Below are 20,767 nucleotides of genomic sequence, written 5' to 3'. Positions count from 1 at the left end.
AAAAGCACCATCTCCAGGGAAATCATTGTGTCATGTTTAGGGATGTTTCAGTCAATGGCTCCCAGGAGATTGACTGATTGTTTTAATTTCTCATTTGTTGTGGGCTTTGTGACCAAATAAGGAGATACTGGCGATGTTTTTGCTGGATAAGGGTCTCACCAAGGGACACCAGGTAGTGGATTTGTTTGTTTTTTCACTGAACTCCTCAGAAGTATGTGTCCCTCTTAGCAAGGAAAATTGCTGGTCTTAAGAAGGATCAGCTGTGAGTTTTTAACTCCAATTACTGGCATTTCTGGGTGATTGTCATTTGTAGAGGAATCAATGACCTGAAAGGGATGGTACTGACTTCTCTTAAAGGAGAGGGCATCTGCTCAGGAAATATATTACTGTTAGATGTCAGACTTCCTGAATCCATGGCAAACGGTGGTAGTGGGATTGAGTATAATCCATTGCTGGAGAGCAGAAGTTATGGCATATTAGCAAATATAGTAAATGAAGACAAAATATATCAAACACAATTATGGATGTTTTTATTTTTATAAATGACGAGGTATGTTTTTATTAGAACTATGTGGCTGATCTCTTAATGAAAAAGATAAGTGTATGTGCCCATCTGAACAGAATTGTGTTTCTTCACACAGTCTAACATACACGGTACTGCTGTCTCACTGCTGTTGCACTTTACAGTTTCTTTGCTGTCTTCCCTAATTTCAAGAGTTGTTTTCACTTAGAAAGTATTTATTGTCTTCAAAAGTACTGTGAAACGTTTTATTCTTTTTTAGGCAGGAGCTGCAAATCCTACTGTAAAATTATTTGTTGTGAATACGGAATCTCCTCCCACTGTGAATTCCAGTGAAATTATTGCACCAGCTAGCATAAGATCAGGGTAAGTAGTTTTGATAGTATGTGTGTTTTCTCTGTGAATGCCCTAGATTACTGCTATATATCACTGGGTTACATTATCACACTGCTCAGAGAGGAGCAGGATTTACTGTGTAAAGCCCATGCAGATATTATTCTTTCAAAAAATTATTTAAAGGTGATGGCATATTCCAGATTTCTTGTGCTCAGAATATGACACGTTATTGCTCATCATAGATAGTGGATCCTTCTTATAGTGAAGTCATTTCACAGAACAGCTTTACTATCAGCAGAAATTGACTATACGTGGAATTGCAATTTGCACATTACACTGCACTGAGAAAAAATTTAGAATTGTCACTCTTATTACACTGTAAATGAAGATTCACTGTGTCTGGTTTCACTGGGAGAAGATTCCATTGTGTTTGCATTGGCTCATTTTAAAGCAACACTGTGTATATTGTGAGGTAACTAGCAAAGTTTCTCTGATTAAACTTAGAATGTGTAAATCAGCAATTCTGAAAGTAAATGAAAAGTCTTTTTTCTCAAAATGCCACTGACATTGTACTACTTGACATAAATTTGAGTATTCTGAAAAGAGCAACCAAAAGGATTTAACACATACATGCACAATTCTGTATCCAAAGTCTCCTGTTTCCACAATACTGTAGACTTACTGAGTGTAGGTGTCTAATGTTTGCAGTAAGGATTTAGAGACAGTGAGATAGTGTGTACTGTATCACACAGAAAGATGTGATAATCTTTAGAGAAAGCAAAGCAGGCCTGTTAGTCAGGAAATAAAACAGCATCCTCTGCTGTGTTATCAAATAACTACAGCCAGAAAACAGAGAATGTTCCATTCCAATCCTCACCACAGTAAAATCGACATTCTTTGTATTAACTGAAGCAGCGATTGAAGCATATATCCAACCTCATGTATTTGTTTGCATTAATATATTGTTCATATATTCTTTTATAGCCCTACAATAATTCCACAAAATATTGATGATGCTAACTAGCTCTTGAAGTTTTCTAGATAGAAGTATAGAATAAATATCTGGTTTCAGTTTAGTTTTTAATTGGTTTCTTTGTTCTTTAGAAAAATCTCCTTATATTTCACTAGCACCCAGTGAAAGAAGAACAATACCATTCTTAGCTCAAAACACTAACATGCACACACCATCCCAGCCTAATAAAGGGCCTGATTTTCTGCTGGAATTACTCTAGTTTTATATCAGTGTAACACCATAGAAATCTGGGCTAACACAATGCTGAATCAGGCCCAGAATTTTGAAGAATACAAATGTCTAAGTCTGCTTAGGATCAAATATGTTACATGTAATACTTAAATTAAACCTTGATGTAGGAAACACCTGATGCTGTTACAAACATCCCTCCCCATGCACAACTCCCACCTCTCTTAATGAATTACATGATAGTGAAGTTTAATAAAAAATAAAAGATGGTCCGCGGTTGATGTAGTGTAATGTAAAGCAATGTAAGTATTCATGGTGGGGACTGCATAGAAAACATTCTCACTGCTGCGGGAAAAGTAACCCCAAAATAGTGTGGGTTTGTCTCAAGTTTTCCCTGTTGTGAAAAGATAGATTTGTCCCTACTGTAAATAGACTGCCAGCTGGGGATAGAGAAGGGGATACAGGCAAGTTTTTTGGCATTTTCATTATGAGAGATGTAACCTTTCACCCTTGTATGGCTAAATTCTGGCATTAAGTACAGTCCTTCATGGCAGTGGTGGGGAGTGTGCATGGCCTTACTACCCCAGGGGGAGCTCCAGGAGACGTTATGCCTGCACACATTTGCCTATGCTGTGGTACTGAGCACTCCCAAGGAGCATAGCCACTTCACCAGGCTTAAAGCTGGTGCTACGTGCACCTCTGGCCACTGATATCTTGTTCTGTTGGCTGGGCTCAGAGCGCTGACAGGACACCTGTGTCCTTCTGCACAAGCTAGTGCATTAGCCCTGATATTATGGGGTCCTTGCCCTCTCTGAGCATGAGGATGTCTATTGTGCCTAAAGAAAATGATGTGGAGAGAGGCTCCTTTCACCGTCTGTGTTTCTTGAGTGGGTCTGGCCCTCAGGATTTAGGAATTTCTCATAAATTGTAGCGTTTAGCCAGAGGGGCACTTTGACCGTTTCTCTGAGATAGCTGCTAAAATGCTTGAAATGGCAACATTTTGCCATTTAACATTCTGGTGAAATTTGTGCATTTGCAGAAGGCCAGCACAAAACACATATATCATTCACATCTCACTTAGGTCCCCGTGGTGCTGAGTGTTCATGTGGGATGGTTAAGTGAAACATAAGTAATGCCCAGACCTGTGCACAGGGATGGATTTCACCCTGTGAGACTATCAGTTTGTACCAGTGTTGGAAATGAGAAGTTTGCAGAGTGGGAGAACACACTGTGGTAGAGGAATGCAGGAGTACACTTTCCAGGGAGAAAACAAGGAAGGGAAATGCAATACTTTTGCACTGCCTGACATCCCTGTAATTTAAATTAATCACATCACAATTTACTCCTCAAATATAAAAATCCCTGAAAACCAGAGGTACCTATTGGTTGTAAAATATGGTCATTTTTTAAAAAAAGCTGCAAAAAGTCTTTGAACAAAATTATAGTTATCTGTCTTTTTTTTTTTAATTGTCTTGTCTTGTTTGACATTTAACTCTTCCTGCAGAATTGTCGGCTTTCTCAATTTAAAGAAACAAAACCAACTTTTTAAACACTTTTTATTACTAAATTTGGATTTCTTTTCTAACTACCACAGGAAACAACTGTTGAAGGCATGGGTGGGAGGAGGGGATAGAAAAGTGTCAAAGGCTCCTTCTTCTAGCCATTTCCTTGTTGCAATTTCCTTTTTTTCTGTGGCTTGCCCAGTATTGCTCCAAAACAGTAAAAACAGCAACATTAAAATTAAACATTAAATTTGAAACTGTTCACGAAACATAAAACCTGAAGTACAAGTGTCCTATCAGAGCATTACAATCCACAGCCAAGCCTCATGGGCTGCCTACCACAGAAATAGAGATTTATACACTGTATATATGTGTGAAAAGAACCCCTACATTGTAGTCAGAAATTCCCCCAAAATAATGAGACCAGGAAGCCAGATGGCATGTCTGACAAAGTACAATTGTTGTGGTTGAAGTAAATAATAAGTGCAGGTTTTTTTGCAAAGGGGGCATGTTTATGGTCTCAAAAACAGTTAACTAATTACACCACAAAACTTCCCACCCACTCTTTGTCAGCTGATTGTTAAGGGAAGGAGAGAGAAGAAACATGAACTTTGACAAGCATCACAGGGGTAGCTGACTTTGACAAACATGTCAGCTGTAGAGCTAAGAGCAAAGTCCTGTGAAGACATTTGCATTAGATCAGTTCACAAAGCCTGTTGTAATGATGTTATGTCATAATGGGAGGGCATAACCTTATCTTCTCTTTTTACACACAAGAGTAAGGGATCATAGTTGGGAATGAGAACCACTGCATTCTGTGGGTACTGCCCTTTGTTATAATAGCGTGAGGAGCTCATGCAAATAGAGTGCAAAATTATAAAAGTGAAAGCTTTTCTCTTTGTTGCTAAGTCCTTCCTATAAAGTAAAGTTCTCAGCTGGATGATGTTCTGGAGATGGAACTAAGATACTTGAGTAGCAAAATGTGGTGTTACTATGCTCACGTCCTTCATAGTAAGCACAGGACTCGCAGCGATATCAGACTGAGTCAGTGGGATAATAGGTCCCACTTAGGAAGTGCATAGGACCAGCTACAAAAATCTCCATTTTATCTGGACTCCCTGGTTAACCAAGGATTCCTGGTTGTCACTTCTCTACACTCCATGACCTCTTAGAACCTCATTGAGACTGTGTGGCATAAAACTCCAAAATCTCAGACCAATACCATTTGGGATAAAGTAGAATCCCCTCTAACTGTCCATAGTACAGCGCTTTTGCCATTGTGTTGTGCAGTTCTGAGTGCATCCATCAATGTCTCTGTCAACATTTAACTATAATTCTTGTGGGATACTGACACACAAAAACTCTAGCTAGTGCAGGGGTGGGCAAACTTTTTGGCCCGTGAGCCACATCGGGGAATAGAAATTGTATGGCAGACCATGAGTGCTCACAAGATTGGGGTTAGGGTGTGGGAGGGGGTGCGGCCTCTGGGGTGGGGCTGGAGATGAGGAGTTTGGGTGTAGGAGGGTGCTCTGGGCTCAGACTGAGAGGTTCAGAGGGTAGCAGGGGTGCAGGTTCTGGCTGGGGGTGCGGGCTCTGGGGTGGGGATGAGAGTTTGGGGGTACAGGAGGCTGCTCCAGGCTGGGATTGAGGGGTTTGGAGAGCGGGATGGGGATCAGGGCTGGGACAGGGGGTTGGGGCGTGGGGAGAGGCCCAGGGGTGCAGGCTCCAAGTGACGCTTACCTCAAGCGGCTCCCGGAAGCAGTGGCATGTCCCTTCTCTGGCTCCTACGTGGAGGGGCGGCCAGTCGGCTCTGCATGCTGCCGCATCTGCAGGCACCGCCCCTGCAGCTCCCATTGGAGTGCATAGGAGCCAGAGCGGGGCCATGCTGCAGCTTTTGGGATCTGCGTGGTGTGGCCCTGACCTTGCACCCCGGCCGGAGTGCTGGAGCAGGGCCAAGCCGCGTGGTGCGGCTTGCAGGCCGGCTTAAAACAGCTCATGGGCTGGATCCGGCCCACAGGCTGTAGTTTGCCCACTCTTGAGCTAGTGCCTTACTGTACAAATGAAAGTAAGCTGAGGCATTACCTGATGGCTAAACAATAGACATCAAGCATTGCAATGGGTCACTGAGATCTGTAGCATTGAATGCAACTGAAAAGTTCACTGCAACTAAAAGTGTAAGACTGGAATATGTAAAGTTCAATGAAATACTGGACACCACTATATAGAAAAAAGGAAAGGAGTACTTGTGGCGCCTTAGAGACTAGTCTCTAAGGCGTCATAAGGACTCCCTTTCTTTTTGCGGATGCAGACTAACACGGCTGCTACTCTGAAGCTTGACTATATAGAAGAGTAGTGTATGGAAGATGCTAAAGCATCTAATAGCGTTTGTTATTTCCAGGGATCACTATTTGAGTGTTGTAACATGGGTAACAGATGAAAGGATCTGTCTGCAGTGGCTCAGAAGGATTCAGAATATTTCAGTCCTTGCGGTCTGTGACTTTACAAGAGAGAATGGAACGTGGCAATGCCCAGAGGTATGAAAAATGGAGCTAAATAGTCAAATGACTTAATAAGAGTCAAGAGTGGGGTTGAGGGAAGAAAAATATATTCAGACATATTTGTGTGTGACATAGACTATGTGAAATATATACCATAATGCCGGTTGGGGGGGTTGTGTTTTTTTTCCCTTCCCCTCAGGGCAAACAACATACAGAAGAAAGTAAAACTGGCTGGATCGGCAGAGTGAGTATTCAGTTTCTAGATTACAACATGTTACATAACACATTGATAATTAAATGTAAGGAACACATTTATTATGAACTTCTTACCTTTCTAATGGTGTGTTACCCAGACCTGGTCCATAACTTACCTTGGACAACTGCTAACTGCTCACATGTGGCAAAAGGAATAGATCTCAGCTGGAGCTGTGTAAAACCCACTCATTTAAATTTCATGGGTTTTGTAACTCTAAACTTTGTGAGTTTGGCTCATCCCTGGCTCCACATCAGTTAGATCGATCTAGGAGCTGCCAGTTGGCAACAGTCCTCTGGGACTGCACACCAGCTAAAGATAGCTGGCTTTGCCTCTGAGTCACTGCCTACCCTGGTGGTAGGGTGAGGTTATGCAGGAGACAGGTATTCTCTGTGCCAGCTGACAAGTCCTCAACACCAGTGGAATTCTCAGTTAGAGAGACTTGGCCACTCTCCAGCCCGTTGTTGCACCGTTAGTGTGGCATGAAGGAGCCAGAATGTACTAAAAGAATCTGGCCCATAGCCTCTCCACTGATTTGGAAAGTGGGTCTTCAGCATAGCAAAATACAATATCACTTCATTCAAATGCCTCCCTTTTTTCTCTTGAAACAAAATAAAATCCCCCAAACAACAACAACAACAACAACAAAATCTTGCTCGCTTTTTTGCATACATTTTAACCAACCAGATGAAATTTTTCACACAGCTCTGCTGAGTAGAACCCCATCTAAATGCCATTTTCCACATTGCATAGGGACAGAATGCCATGTGGTAGAGAGTAGGCACCTGTTGAAGTACTTAGACGATCTGGAGGAAGTGAAGAATAGACCCAAAAGATCAGACTAGAGGGAGAAATGTGTTTCAGAATTTCTGATCAGAACACAGAATATGCTCTCTACGCCCGCACTCTCCACACATTGACTCTGTTTTAGTCACAAATTCACTTTTAAGTCAAAAAGCAAAAATTTAAAGAAACGCAGTGAGGGAGGAAACAGCAGGGATGAAATCATCCCCAGCACAACGATGAGAGATCATCCCACCTGCTGTCAAATTTGATTTGGAAAGGAAGGCTTTAATGCTGACATATTTTGCTTCTGTACAGCAAAGGCTCCACAATTAAGGCAATTGGTGTAAGCTGTTGGGCAAAATGGGGAGTCTTTGTGCCATTCAACTAGCAGGATTAAAAAAAAAAATCTTCACTGTATGAAAAGGATCAAAGCCAAGGTGAGGTTTATTAACACAGAGATAGCAAACATGTGTGAGACAGCAGGGTGGGTGACAGTCGACAGCACACTAGCCTGCTGTGTACTAACTGGCCAAGTGGGTCCTGCTACTGTGCACTAAAATTTCCATTTCAAACAGCAGTCGGTCAAAGCATATTATGGAACTTTCAGTGTGCGGTAGCTGAGTCCACACAGCCACTTAGTAAGTGACAGGCTAGTGCACAGTAGACTCACGTCCTGGCTTGCCATGCACAAAATGTCCATATTGGCAAGCCCTTACATATTCTGTCCCTTTAATCTCATCTAACCCAGGATAACATGACACTGGTTGATCGGTGACCTCTTTTTGTAAAGTGCTTTGAGATCTACTGATGAAAAGCACTGTGTAAGAGCTGGGCAGTATTATTATTTTTACCAACCAGAGAAAATGTAGTGAATTCAAGATCACTCAGGACTTCATGGTCCCTATATTGCTCATGGCCTAGGAACCAACAGTGTGTTACCTCAGAAATTTAAGCCCTTGCCAATTAAGTTAAAGGAGAATCACATTTAGCTGAAGTGAGATTGCAGTTTTAAATAGGGCTTTGAGAAACTAGTGAAATACATTCCATGAAATTTTGTACAAAAATATTACCAAGGAGGCAGTGTTGTCCAGAGAAATGAACACAGGTATTGGAAAGGCTTGATTTCTAATCCCAGTTTATGCTACTCACTCATTGAATGGCCTTAGGCAAGTCACTTTATCTATCTCAGTTTCCCCATATGTAAAACAGGAATAAACAATAACATGTCCTGGGGGACTGTGAGGATTGGTTAATTTTTTTGAGCGTGTAACATACTATAGAAATACTATGTTATTTCACTTGAAGCAATTTCATGCCTTTCCATTTTTTTTTCTACATAAAGAGTCAGATCCAAAGCCCTCTGGAGTCAATAGAAAGACTCCCATTAATTTAAATGTGCTTTGGATCAGGTCTGTTTTGTTGAATGGCTGTTTCTACAATGAAAACATAAAAATATAAGTGCCAGCTTTAAGCTGTTTTGAATTGTGAAGCCACCGTCCACTCAAAATTGGGCCCTTTGCCCTTGGAAAGTAGCTTGTTTTATTGGAAAAAGAAGCCATTTTTCAGTTGAAAAGTTTGCAGAACATAGAAGACATGTCAATGAACTGTGCTCAAATTCATAAACATCATGCAGGCCCCCTCAAATTTCACATATAGTGTTTGCAGTAACGCATATACCATGACATTATAAAGTGACAGGAAAATAGTAAACTTGAAAGTCTTTAATTCGAAAGGGAGGTGGGAGCTCGTGGGTGGCAGGTTGCTAATGCACCGGAAATTGTGCAAACAAAGACAGCATGTTGGCTGTGTTTACTTCTCAAGATGGTTGCTATAGGTTCCATGCACCTAATCAAAATAAATTTCCAGCCCTGAACTGAAACAGTATTTTTCAATATGTTTACCGAGATGCATGACATGAATGTTAAGAGCCTATGAATTCAGATGCTGAGGGATTCCCCAAAACTAAAGGTCAGCATTTTGTTCTTGGGCTTCTGTTATCTGCTCTAATAGTTTTGTGTTGTTTTTCCAGTTTCAGCCTTCTGACCCTTACTTCGCATCTGATAATGTTAGCTACTACAAAATTTTAAGCAATACAGAGGGCTACAAACATATCCACTATATCAACAGCACAGGGGTGAGTAATAACTCTTAGGATAGTCACCGCTGAGTTACATTTCTTCAGGCCAGCATGGAATTTACCTTTCTGCTTTTTGCCTCCCCATGTTTTTAGAGCAGAATACCTATTACACATGGAAAATGGGAAGTAATCAGCATAGAAGCTGTAACCAATGACTTTATGTGAGTATTGTAAGAAAAGCAATTTAACTGCAAGTCTTTACAACATAATACAGATTAGTCACTGTTGGAGATCCCGCTAGGTGTGTATCTGTATCTTTATTTGCTTAAGTACCTTTGAAATAAGCTGGAAGAAAGACCCACCCCACTTGTCTTCGGGGGGGGGGGGGGGGGTTGCCAAAAAAGTTTAGTGGAACATAAAGGATTCACTCAGATGTGCACACGTACACACACTCATACAGTTCGCAACTCAAAACTCAACAAGCAAATGGCTCTACATTTTGGGAGATATTTTCTAGATACAGTTCTGAACTTTGCAATGTGGTCCTATCTTTGAGATACATGTACACACATGCACACTGCTGTATGTATTTGACTGTATAATTTTCCTACAACATATTATTAAAAGATACGACAGTCTCTGTGAAACGCTCTGCCCTTTCTTCACATACAGACCAGAAATTGTAGGGGGGAGAATGTAGAGGTTGCGCTATTTTTTCCGCTTGATTTGACTGTTGAGGGAATATTTAAGGCTTAAGCCTACTGGTTCTAAGAGAAGCTGTGCCAGGTGCACTTTCCTTATTTTGTTTTAGAAAAAATATTATTTTGTTTCAATCTGTTGCCCACATAAAACCAGAAATGCCTCTTTTTAGAGGGCCCAGCTCATTTTGGATGTGTCCTTCTGTTAAAAAAAAATGTTTAGCTTTTAGTTCAGAGGGCAAAAGTCACCTTAAGTAATTATTAAAATTCTAGTGAAAAATGATGCATTCTTCATCACTTAGTGCATAACCAGTCTCTGTCAAAGCAGCCCACGTGAACAAAAAGAAACTGAGCTCAAATTATTCTGTTCCAGTTCATGACTAGCAAGAACTCTGAATGTCCATAGGAATAGTAGGTGCATTGTGTACCATGTATAAAATGTGATGAGCCTGGTCCTCCTCTCACACTGGTATAAATCAGGTGCAATTCCATCTTAGTCAATGGAGATAAACGGGTGTGGTAAGAGGAGAATTGGACCTATACTGTATAAAGTGTGTCCATGTGTTTGTCAATCACAATAAATAAGGCATCTGTTGCAACAAATATATTTAGTTAGCAATCTATAAGAGAATAACATTACATCATCTAAAGTCCTGTTCAATCATTTACTCTGTGTAATGTTCACGCAAAGACAAAGAACTTTAAAGCTTCTCCAGTAGATCTTACTTGTAATGAGCCCAACTAATAAACCTCCAGATGATGTACAGGGCCATCTAACCCACAGGTTCCTGGATATGTTTTGACACTAGTCTATTTACTTTTTTTAAAAATCAGTGTAGGACTGGTGACAGCATTGTGCTTGCAACACAAGGTGAAGTCCAGCTCATGCTATGGCTGGCAGCATATGAGCTAGCTTGACTGTGGGTCATTGTTTACCATAGCCTCTAGCTCACTGTTGTGCATCATGGCTGGTGCCATCTGGCTTCTCTCATAGAATTTGACACTTCTTGAACTTTGATTTCTTGCAGCTAATGCCTGTTTTTAAGTTCAGGTGCAATAACAACTCCTCTAATATGCACATCTGGGTGGGCTTACTTACTGGTGATCATCATCATAGAATCATAAAATATCAGGGTTGGAAGGGACCTCAGAAGGTCATCTAGTCCAACCCCCTGCTCAAAGCAGGACCAATCCCCAACTAAATCATCCCAGCCAGGGCTTTGTCAAGCCTGACTTTAAAAACCTCAAAGGAAGGAGATTCCACCACCTCCCTAGGTAATGCATTCCAGTGCTTCACCACCCTCCTAGTGAAAAAGTTTTTCCTAATATCCAACCTAAACCTCCCCCACTGCAACTTGAGACCATTTCTCCTTGTTCTGTCATCTGCTACCACTGAGAACAGTCTAGATCCATCCTCTTTGGAACTCCCTTTCAGGTAATTGAAACCAGCTATCAAATCCCCCCTCATTCTTCTCTTCTTCAGACTAAACAATCCCAGTTCCCTCAGTCTCTCCTCATAAGTCATGTGTTCCAGTCCCCTAATCATTTTTGTTGCCCTCTGCTGGACGCTTTCCAATTTTTTCCACACCCTTCTTGTAGTGTGGGGCCCAAAACTGGACACAGTACTCCAGATGAGGCCTCACCTATGTCGAATAGAGGGGAACGATCACGTCTCTCGATCTGCTGGCAATGCCCTTACTTATACAGCCCAAAATACCGTTAACCTTCTTGGCAACAAGGGCACACTGTTGACTCTCATCCAGGTTCTCGTCCACTGTAACCCCTCGGTCCTTTTCTGCAGAACTGCTGCCTAGCCATTCGGTCCCTAGTCTGTAGTGGTGCATGGGATTCTTCCATCCTAAGTGCAGGACTCTGCACTTGTCTTTGTTGAACCTCATTGGATTTCTTTTGGCTCAGTCCTCTAATTTGTCTAGGTCCCTCTCAATCCTAACCCTACCCTCCAGCGTATCTACCATTCCTCCCAGTTTAGTGTCATCTGCAAACTTGCTGAGGGTGTAGTCCACACCATCCTCCAGATCATTAATGAAGTTATTGAACAAAACCGGCCCCAGGACCGACCCTTGGGATGCTCTGCTTGATACCTGCTTGACACCAGCTGCCAACTAGACATGGAGCCATTGATCACTACCCGTTGAGCCTGACGATCTAGCCAGCTTTCTATCCACCTTATAGTCCATTCATCTAGCCCATACTGCTTTAACTTGCTGGCAAGAATACTGTGGGAGACTGTATCAAAAGCTTTGCTAAAGTCAAGGTATATCACATCCACTGCTTTCCCCATATCCACAGAGCCAGTTATCTCATCAGAGAACGCAATCAGGTTGGTCAGATATGACTTGCCCTTGGTGAATCCATGTTGACGTTCCTGATCACCATCATCACCTCCAAGTGCTTCAAAATGGTTTCCTTGAGGACCTGCTCCATGATTTTTCCAGGGATTTTTCCAGGGACTGAGGTAAGGCTGTAGTTCCCCGGATTCTCCTTCTTCCCTTTTTTAAAAATAGACACTATATTTGCCTTTTTCCAATCATCCGAGACCTCCCTCAGTTGCCATGAGTTTTCAAAGATAATGGCCAATGGCTCTGCAATCACATCAGCCAACTCCCTCGGCACCCTTGGATGCACTGCATCCGGCCCCATTGACTTATGCATGTCCAGCTTTCCTAAATCGTCCTTAACCTGTTCTTTCACAACTGAGGGCTGCTTACCTCCTCCCCATACAGTGCTTCCCAGTGCAGCAGTCTGGGAGCTGACTTTGTCCGTGAAGACCAAGGCAAAAAAAGCATTGAGTACTTCATCTTTTTCCACATCATCTGTCACTAGGATGCAACCCCTATTCAGTAGGAGTCCCACACTTTTCCCTGACCACCTTCTTGTTGCTAACATACCTGTAGAAACCCTTCTTTTTACCCTTCACATCCCTTGCTAGCTGCTATTCCAGTTGTTCTTTGGTCTTCCTGATTGCACCCCTGCATGCTCAGGCAATATTTTTATACTCTACCCTAGTCATCTGTCCAAGTTTCCACTTCTTGTAAGCTTCACTTTTGTGTTTAAGCTCACCAAAGATTTCTCTGTTAAGCAAAGCTGGTCGTCTGCCATATTTTTGCTGTTCATTCTGCGCATTGGGATGGTTTGTTCCTGCACCCTTAATAAGGCTTTTTTAGAATACAGCCAGCTCTCCTGGACTCCTTTCCCCCTCATATTAGCCTCCCAGGAGATCCTACGCATCAATTCGATTCAGGAGTCAAAGTCAGCATGAGCAACCCTGAACCCGCCGTGGGGAAGGCAAAAAAAAACCCAACTCCACCTTTGCCAATCTGGTGGTAAGGGAAAAATTCCTTTCCAGTGTGATGGGTTGGATCATAGAAATCCCCTTGGGGCTGCCAACTGATGTGCCAAGGCTACTTCTGCCTCTGCTTTCCTGCCCTGGCAGCATGGGACTCCAGAGCCCTGCCTGGTTTGAGCCAGACCTGCTAGCCCGCTGCAAACCGAGACCCAGGTCTGAACCACGTCCCCTAACAGCTGTAGGGGTAATTGAAAGCAGCTTAAGAAGTGTTCCTGTCTTTAACACTCAGATGCCCAACTCCCAATGGGGTCCAAACCCCAAATAAATCCGTTTTACCCTATATAAAGCTTCTACAGGGTAAACTCATAAATTGTTCGCCCTCTATAACACTGATAGAGAGGTATGCACAGCTGTCCCCCCCCCCCCGGTATTAATACATACCCTGGGTTAATTAATAAGTAAAAAGTGATTTTATTAAATACAGAAAGTAGGATTTAAGTGGTTCGAAGTAATAGCAGACAGAACAAAGTGAATCACCAAGCAAAATAAAACAAAACATGCAAGTCTATGCCTAATACAGTAAGAAAACGGAATACAGATAAAACTTCACCCTCAGAGGTTCCAGTAAGCTTCCTTTTACAGACTAGTCTCCTTCTAGTCTGGGTCCAGCAATCACTCACACTCCCTGTAGTTACTGTCCTTTGTTCCAGTTTCTTTCAGGTATCCTTGGGGGTAGAGAGGCTATCTCTTGAGCCAGCTGAAGACCAAATGGAGGGATCTCCCACGGGCTTAAATAGACTTCCTCTTGTGGGTGGAGACCCCCTCCTCTCTTCTATGCAAAGTCCAGCTCCAAGATGGAGTTTTGGAGTCACATGGGCAAGTCACATGTCCATGCATGACTCAGTTTTTACAGGCAGCGGCCATTGCCCACATGCTATCTTGACTGTCTCCAGGAATTCTTCTGAAATGGATTGGAGCCTTCCAAGATCCATTGTTCGTTAAGTGTTTCTTGATTGGCCACTTAATTTGCACATTTCTTTCTCAAGAAGCTGACAAATCAAGCAAGTACACAGCTAATATTCATAACTTCGAATACAAAAATGATACATGCATACAAATAGGATGAATAGATTCAGTCAATCATAACCTTTACAGGTATGCAAAAAAGAAAAGGAGTACTTGTGGCATCTTAGAGACTAACAAATTTATTTGAGCATAAGCTTTCGTGAGCTACAGCTCACTTTATCGGATGCATTCAGTGGAAAATACAGTGGGGAGATTTATATACACAGAGAACATGAAACAATGGGTGTTACCATACACACTATAACGAGAGTGATCAGGTAAGGTGAGCTATTACCAGCAGGAGAGCGGGGAGAGGGGGGAAGCCTTTTGTAGTGATAATCAAGGTGGGCCATTTCCAGCAGTTTGACAAGAACGTCTGAGGAACAGCGGGGTGGGGGGGTGGGCGGGAATAAACATGGGGAAATAGTTTTACTTTGTGTAATGACTCATCCACTCCCAGTCTTTCTTGAAGCTTAAGTTAATTGTATCCAGTTTGCAAATGAATTCCAATTCAGGAGTCTCTCGTTGGAGTCTGTTTTTGAAGTGTTTTTGTTGAAGAATTGCCACTTTTAGGTCTGTAAGCGAGTGACCAAAGAGATTGAAGTGTTCTCCGACTGGTTTTTGAATGTTATAATTCTTGACATCTGATTTGTGTCCATTTATTCTTTTACGTAGAGACTGTCCAGTTTGGCCAATGTATATGGCAGAGGGGCATTGCTGGCACCTGATGGCATATATCACATTGGTAGATGTGCAGGTGAACAAGCCTCTGATAGTGTGGCTGATGTGATTAGGCCCTATGATGGTGTCCCCTGAATAGATATGTGGACACAGTTGGCAACGGGCTTTGTTGCAAGGATAGGTTCCTGGGTTAGTGGTTCTATTGGGTGGTGTGTGGTTGATGGTGAATATTTGCTTCAGGTTGGGGGGCTGTCTGTAAGCAAGGACTGGCCTGTCCCCCAAGATCTGTGAGAGTGATGGGTCATCCTTCAGGATAGGTTGTAGATCCTTGATGATGCGTTGGAGAGGTTTTAGTTGGGGGCTGAAGGTGATGGCTAGTGGCGTTCTGTTATTTTCTTTGTTGGGCCTGTCCTGTAGTAGGTAACTTCTGGGTACTCTTCTGGCTCTGTCAGTCTGTTTCTTCACTTCAGCAGGTGGGTATTGTAGTTGTAAGAACGCTTGATAGAGATCTTGTAGGTGTTTGTCTCTGTCTGAGGGGTTGGAGCAAATGTGGTTGTATCGTAGAGCTTGGCTGTAGACAATGGATCGTGTGGTGTGGTCTGGATGAAAGCTGGAGGCATGTAGGTAAGTATAGCGGTCAGTAGGTTTCCGGTGTAGGGTGGTGTTTATGTGACCATTGCTTATTAGCACTGTAGTGTCCAGGAAGTGGATCTCTTGTGTGGACTGGTCCAGGCTGAGGTTGATGGTGGGATGGAAATTGTTGAACTCATGGTGGAATTCCTCAAGGGCTTCTTTTCCCTCCCCCCGCTCTCCTGCTGGTAATAGCTCACCTTACCTGATCACTCTCGTTACAGTGTGTATGGTAACACCCATTGTTTCATGTTCTCTGTGTATATAAATCTCCCCACTGTATTTTCCACTGAATGCATCCGATGAAGTGAGCTGTAGCTCACAAAAGCTTATGCTCAAATAAATTTTAATCTCTAAGGTGCCACAAGTACTCCTTTTCTTTTTGCGGATACAGACTAACATGGCTGCTACTCTGAAACCTGTCATTTTACAGATATGTTACATGGCATATGTAGCGTAAAACATATTTCAGTTATGTCATATATATATATATATATATATACACACACACACACACACACATTCATAAGCATATTTCCATAAAGCCTTAACAGGGTGCACCGTCACACCCAGCCCCTCTAATAAAGGGTCTTACCCAAACCTGGTATTTCACCATCTAAAGGGGAGGGAGGGTGGGTGCTGCCTCAGGCTACTCCATGTAAAAGGGGACTTCACGCATAGGGCTGTCCCTTTTCGATCCTTTTGTCTATCCGGTTCCCAGTGGATGATACACTGTCACCACACAGGCCCCTTGTCCCCTTTTTTCAGCAGTTGGCCTCACTCCCCTGCCACAGCCATAAAGCACTGTTCCCTTTGTGGCCAGACAGACAAATTCCCACCCGCCTAAAGATATGGAGCTGTCATTCCGGGTGTATAGCTCTCCTTGCAACTACTATGTCCAAACACAAGGTGTTCTCTCTAGTTGAGGGTCTGCCTTCTCTCTCTGCTTCCCCTGAATTTGCATTAATCTCTGCGAATGCTATGGCAGGCAGAAATACCACAATATGTGAAGCAAGTTACTTGAGTTTGGCAACTTTGAATATGTAAAAATAATACAGTGACAGTTTGTTTGGATAGATATACATATGAGCAGCACAGGATATTTCATATACTTACCTACATTAGGCAGAGTTACATTAACTTCTCTAAATAAAAATTTGATGCATAAAAATGTAATTAAGCAATATCTAAATGATCATTTTATGTGTTGTGTAAATACACCATAAATAACTTACTTCAACTGTTGTTTTATAGATACTACCTCAGTAATGAATTTGGTGGAATGCCAGGAGGAAGAAACCTTTATAAGTATGATGCTTATTATATTTCCAAATTTAGAAATGAAAAGAATGTAATGAAAGTTATAGACAAGTTTAGTGATTAAGATATTCAATATCCATTGATCCTGAATAAAATGTACAGTTCTGTGTGGGATATTTAATTAAAATATTTTAGGAAAACAAGCTGTTGTGTTACAGAGAATAAAACAATTGTTTTAGAAGATGAAAAATGCTCATTATAATATTAGTATTTTAGAGTTTTGATTATGATGTAAATTGCAGTATTGCCTCAACTCTGGACTGCTAGTTTCTGGTTTTGCTGCCATTACAATCAACTGGAGTTTTGCTGTTGACTTTAATGGGAACAGGACTGGACCTTAATACCATATATAATGGCATGTTTGTAAGAAAAGCACATCATAATGCGAAATGCATTGTTACTAGGGAGCTCTGTTCTACATACATGCTTATGCATGGTTTGTACAGAGATAAATCTCTGATGCAAAATAGACAAATTCTATCTGGCATTGTTTAGTCACCTGACAACTGTGGTGACTGAATGGACATTTTCAGAAATGTCATTTACCTTTTAAATGAAACTTTCCATCACTTTGCAGAGTGTCAGCTGGAAATGGTCCAACCACACCTAAGTGCGTGAGCTGTGATCTGGACAAAGACAGATGTCAGTATTATTCTGCATCCTTCAGCAGCGATGCACAATATTATCTGCTGAATTGTTATGGTGAGTATAACCCAAACTAGTAGATGCGGATGTGACTCAGTATTTAATTAGGAGGGGTTCAACCAACGATGTCTGTGGTACATGCTAAAGAACAATGCTATGTGTTCATTGTTGTTTCTTTGGATTTATGCAGTAATTAACAACTGCCTGTCCTAGGCTCGAAGCACCTGTCACTCAAATTATAAGAATAAAAATAAAATGGAATGATAGCTTACCCCAACAGTCAGCAGAACTCAACCACCCAAGAAAACATACAATTCCCCTCTCCCATGCAGATCTAACCCCCAGCAAGACCTATCTCTGAAGGCGCCTGTGCAAACAGATGCATCTTGCAGCATGCTCAGAAGGACAGCAGATTAGGGTCAGTGGCATGTGCCAGTGCTGACGGCTTATCTCGAAGAATGAGCTACTACAGCCCCCTCTCTTCAATTCTGAACACTTTAATGCCCTAAAGTATCATAGAAGTGACACTCTCACTCCAGAAGTGGAGTGTGGAAAATAGATTCTTGCCTTCTTTGATGACTGGTGGTTCAAAGAGAATCAGTGGCAGAATTCCATAGGGAGACTTGTAAGGGAAGATGCTGCTGTAGAAAGCTGTATATTGTGGAAGGTCTTGGATGTTCCTTTGGGAGCAAGGCCAGCGATTTACTTTTTAGGGAAGAGAAATCCTCAGTGAGTGCGATTAATATAAGGGGAGAGATAGTGAGCCTGTTTAAAAAAAAAAAGTCCAAGAAATATTTAGTGTCCAATATTTAGGGTCCAAGAAATATCTGAGCTCTCCTCCTGAGTCACTGACCTACTGGCACACATACTGGAAAGTGATAGGGACGAATTAGCTAGTTCAGGGAAAAAAGCATTTGAATCACCCCTGAGTTCTGAACTGCACATTGTTTTAAGGTGCTGAAATCTTAAGCCAATGCTTTCGCACTTTGGGTCTCTCTCAAACATGGGAGGGAGGGGGAAACCTGGGGCTTCTGTGGAAAGTAGGTGGAGGGCCTTTGGGGAGACTTTTGGGGTCTCAGTGATGGTCCTTAAAAGATTCAAATACTTTCCCAAGCTGAACATTTTGGGAATCACACTCTCCTAGTTAGTGTTACAGGATCATGTTTAAAAAGGCATTCAACTAAAACACAGATGTATTCTTTTCTTGTGTCAACAGGTCCCGGCCTGCCCACTTCTGTGCTGTCCAGAAGTAGTGACGATCATGGTATTTGATCTTCTCTATTTTCAATTGCAGTGTGTGTCTGCGTGTGTAGTAGATATGGGGTAACCTTAGTCTTAGGGTATTTTAATTTTTGACAAAAAGAAAAGGAGTACTTGTGGCACCTTAGAGACTAGGTGACACAAGTACTCCTTTTCTTTTTGCGGATACAGACTAACACGGCTGCTACTCTGAAACCTAATTTTGACAGTCAATTGTGTCCTGGCTAACTCTAAGTTTTTCCCAGTAGAATGAGATAAAATGCACTGGAATTCAGTAATCAGACTTGCCATTTATTTCTGTTGTTGTTTTAACAAGGTGTATTGATTTTCAGCATTGATTTAAATCAGCGAGCAAGAAAACTTGATTTAAATAATAAATTTTACTCTTGCTTTTTACCTTTTAGTTATTTTCCTAAAGCAAGGTTCATTCTCATTGGTTGGTATAACCATTAAATGATATTGATTTGCAACAAACTGTAGCCATCACAATAAATTTGATACTACTTTTTGCTAACAAGGAGGATATACTATATATAAGTAATTATATAGCTCAACATTTTGTTCATATTCTTAATTTTCACATTTTTATTATGTTAGAAAATAGTGAATGATGCATTTCTTGTTCACTAGGTAAAATTTTACTCATGATTTCTGCCAAGGTGCATTTGGATGGAAACTGGAATTCAGTTAAAAGTGTACAAAACCAACCCTAATAAATTGTTTTTCTACAAATAAAGTTACCTTACATGTGTTGGATACATAAGGAACAAAAGCAGGTTTATACCATGTTTTGCATTTCAAACTGATTTATTAAACAAAGGACATATTAACTGCAGTTAGGGAATTTATGGGTTGTTTCTGGTCACCGTAAGCCAGATTTTCAAAAGTAGTTGGGTGCCTAAAGGTGCAGATAGGTACCTAAAGGGGCTGGGTGTGAATCTGTTCAGGTGCTTTTGAAAATCCCAGTATGCTTTAATTACTTTTGGTGTCAGTTTAACTAGACGGTGCACAGACAATATAATCTTCATTTGGACTAGTTCATTCAAAGTTGAGAAACTGATCGGGTGTTGGGAAAAAAAGCAGGAAAGTTTGTTTTCCTTTTCCAATCCATTAATAAAAAGCAGGTGAGAGAAGATGAGATCTACTAATGCTATAAAACCTTGAAGCACAAGGGGCCAGATTTTCAAATTAGGCACCTAAAGATGCAGATGGATGTATAGGGCTAGATTCACAAGCAGGACTTAGGTGCGTGTCACTTTAGACATCTAAATCCAAAATTTAGATCCACAAAGCCGCTGCTTAATTGCCACCTAACTGTGGAGGCACCTACATTTCCACTGGTTAAGTCCCCTAGGCACCTAAATTTCTGCCACTGGGCATGTCCATAGCTGCATCAGTCCTGAAACCACTGAACAGTTTGGTGCCTAACTCACACCTAAGCCTTGGTTGAAGTCACAAGCTAGGCACTCCCCCACCTATCTCACCTGAAGGTGCGGATCTGATGGATGTGCTCAGAACCCACCTTAAAGCATATCTACCGAATTGGGCCATGCACATAATACAGCCAGACACTAAACACTAGCCCAATGGTCAGAGCACTCACTCAGGATATGGGAGACCTGAGTTTGAATCTCCGTTCTGCCTGATGCAGCTGTGCCATAACTACTGGCTTATGCTGTATTCTGGGGCAGATCTCAAATTCTCCTGTTGAAGGCACAGGTGCCAGCTTCCTTAGGGGCCCAGAAGTGCTCAAACCCCAGGCCTGACTTAGACACCTAACTCCATGAGAGGGCTCTCAGCTTTGAATCCCAAACAAAGAGAAGGACATCCATCTGGCTGAGATTTAGCCATCTAGTTCCCTTTGAGGGCAGGGATTGGGCCTCACTCCTCTCTTTGGCATTTCCTGTTGGTTAGCTCGGGCAGTTCTCCACTCAGCTTGCTGGCTTCTGTGAATCTCATTCTTAGGCACCTAACTCTCCCCATGCATT

General features: G+C 41.9%; 1 protein-coding gene across 1 annotated transcript in view; it reads left to right on the top strand.

Moving 5' to 3' along the window:
* DPP4 (dipeptidyl peptidase 4) overlaps positions 1-20,767 on the top strand; it is a 78,184-nt gene that overhangs the window by 33,631 nt on the left and 23,786 nt on the right. The window contains exons 10-17 of the mRNA XM_074967439.1: positions 783-886; positions 5,958-6,093; positions 6,257-6,301; positions 9,126-9,230; positions 9,327-9,394; positions 16,809-16,862; positions 17,452-17,576; positions 18,736-18,783. Of these exons, the coding sequence (XP_074823540.1) occupies positions 783-886; positions 5,958-6,093; positions 6,257-6,301; positions 9,126-9,230; positions 9,327-9,394; positions 16,809-16,862; positions 17,452-17,576; positions 18,736-18,783 (685 nt within the window). The remainder of the gene's footprint in view (positions 1-782; positions 887-5,957; positions 6,094-6,256; positions 6,302-9,125; positions 9,231-9,326; positions 9,395-16,808; positions 16,863-17,451; positions 17,577-18,735; positions 18,784-20,767) is intronic.

Source organism: Natator depressus, chromosome 11 (genome assembly GCF_965152275.1).
Source record: "Natator depressus isolate rNatDep1 chromosome 11, rNatDep2.hap1, whole genome shotgun sequence".
NCBI classification, from domain to species: domain Eukaryota; kingdom Metazoa; phylum Chordata; order Testudines; family Cheloniidae; genus Natator; species Natator depressus.
The sequence above is the reverse complement of the archived record's forward strand: the minus strand, read 5'-3'. Positions and strand labels throughout refer to the sequence as shown.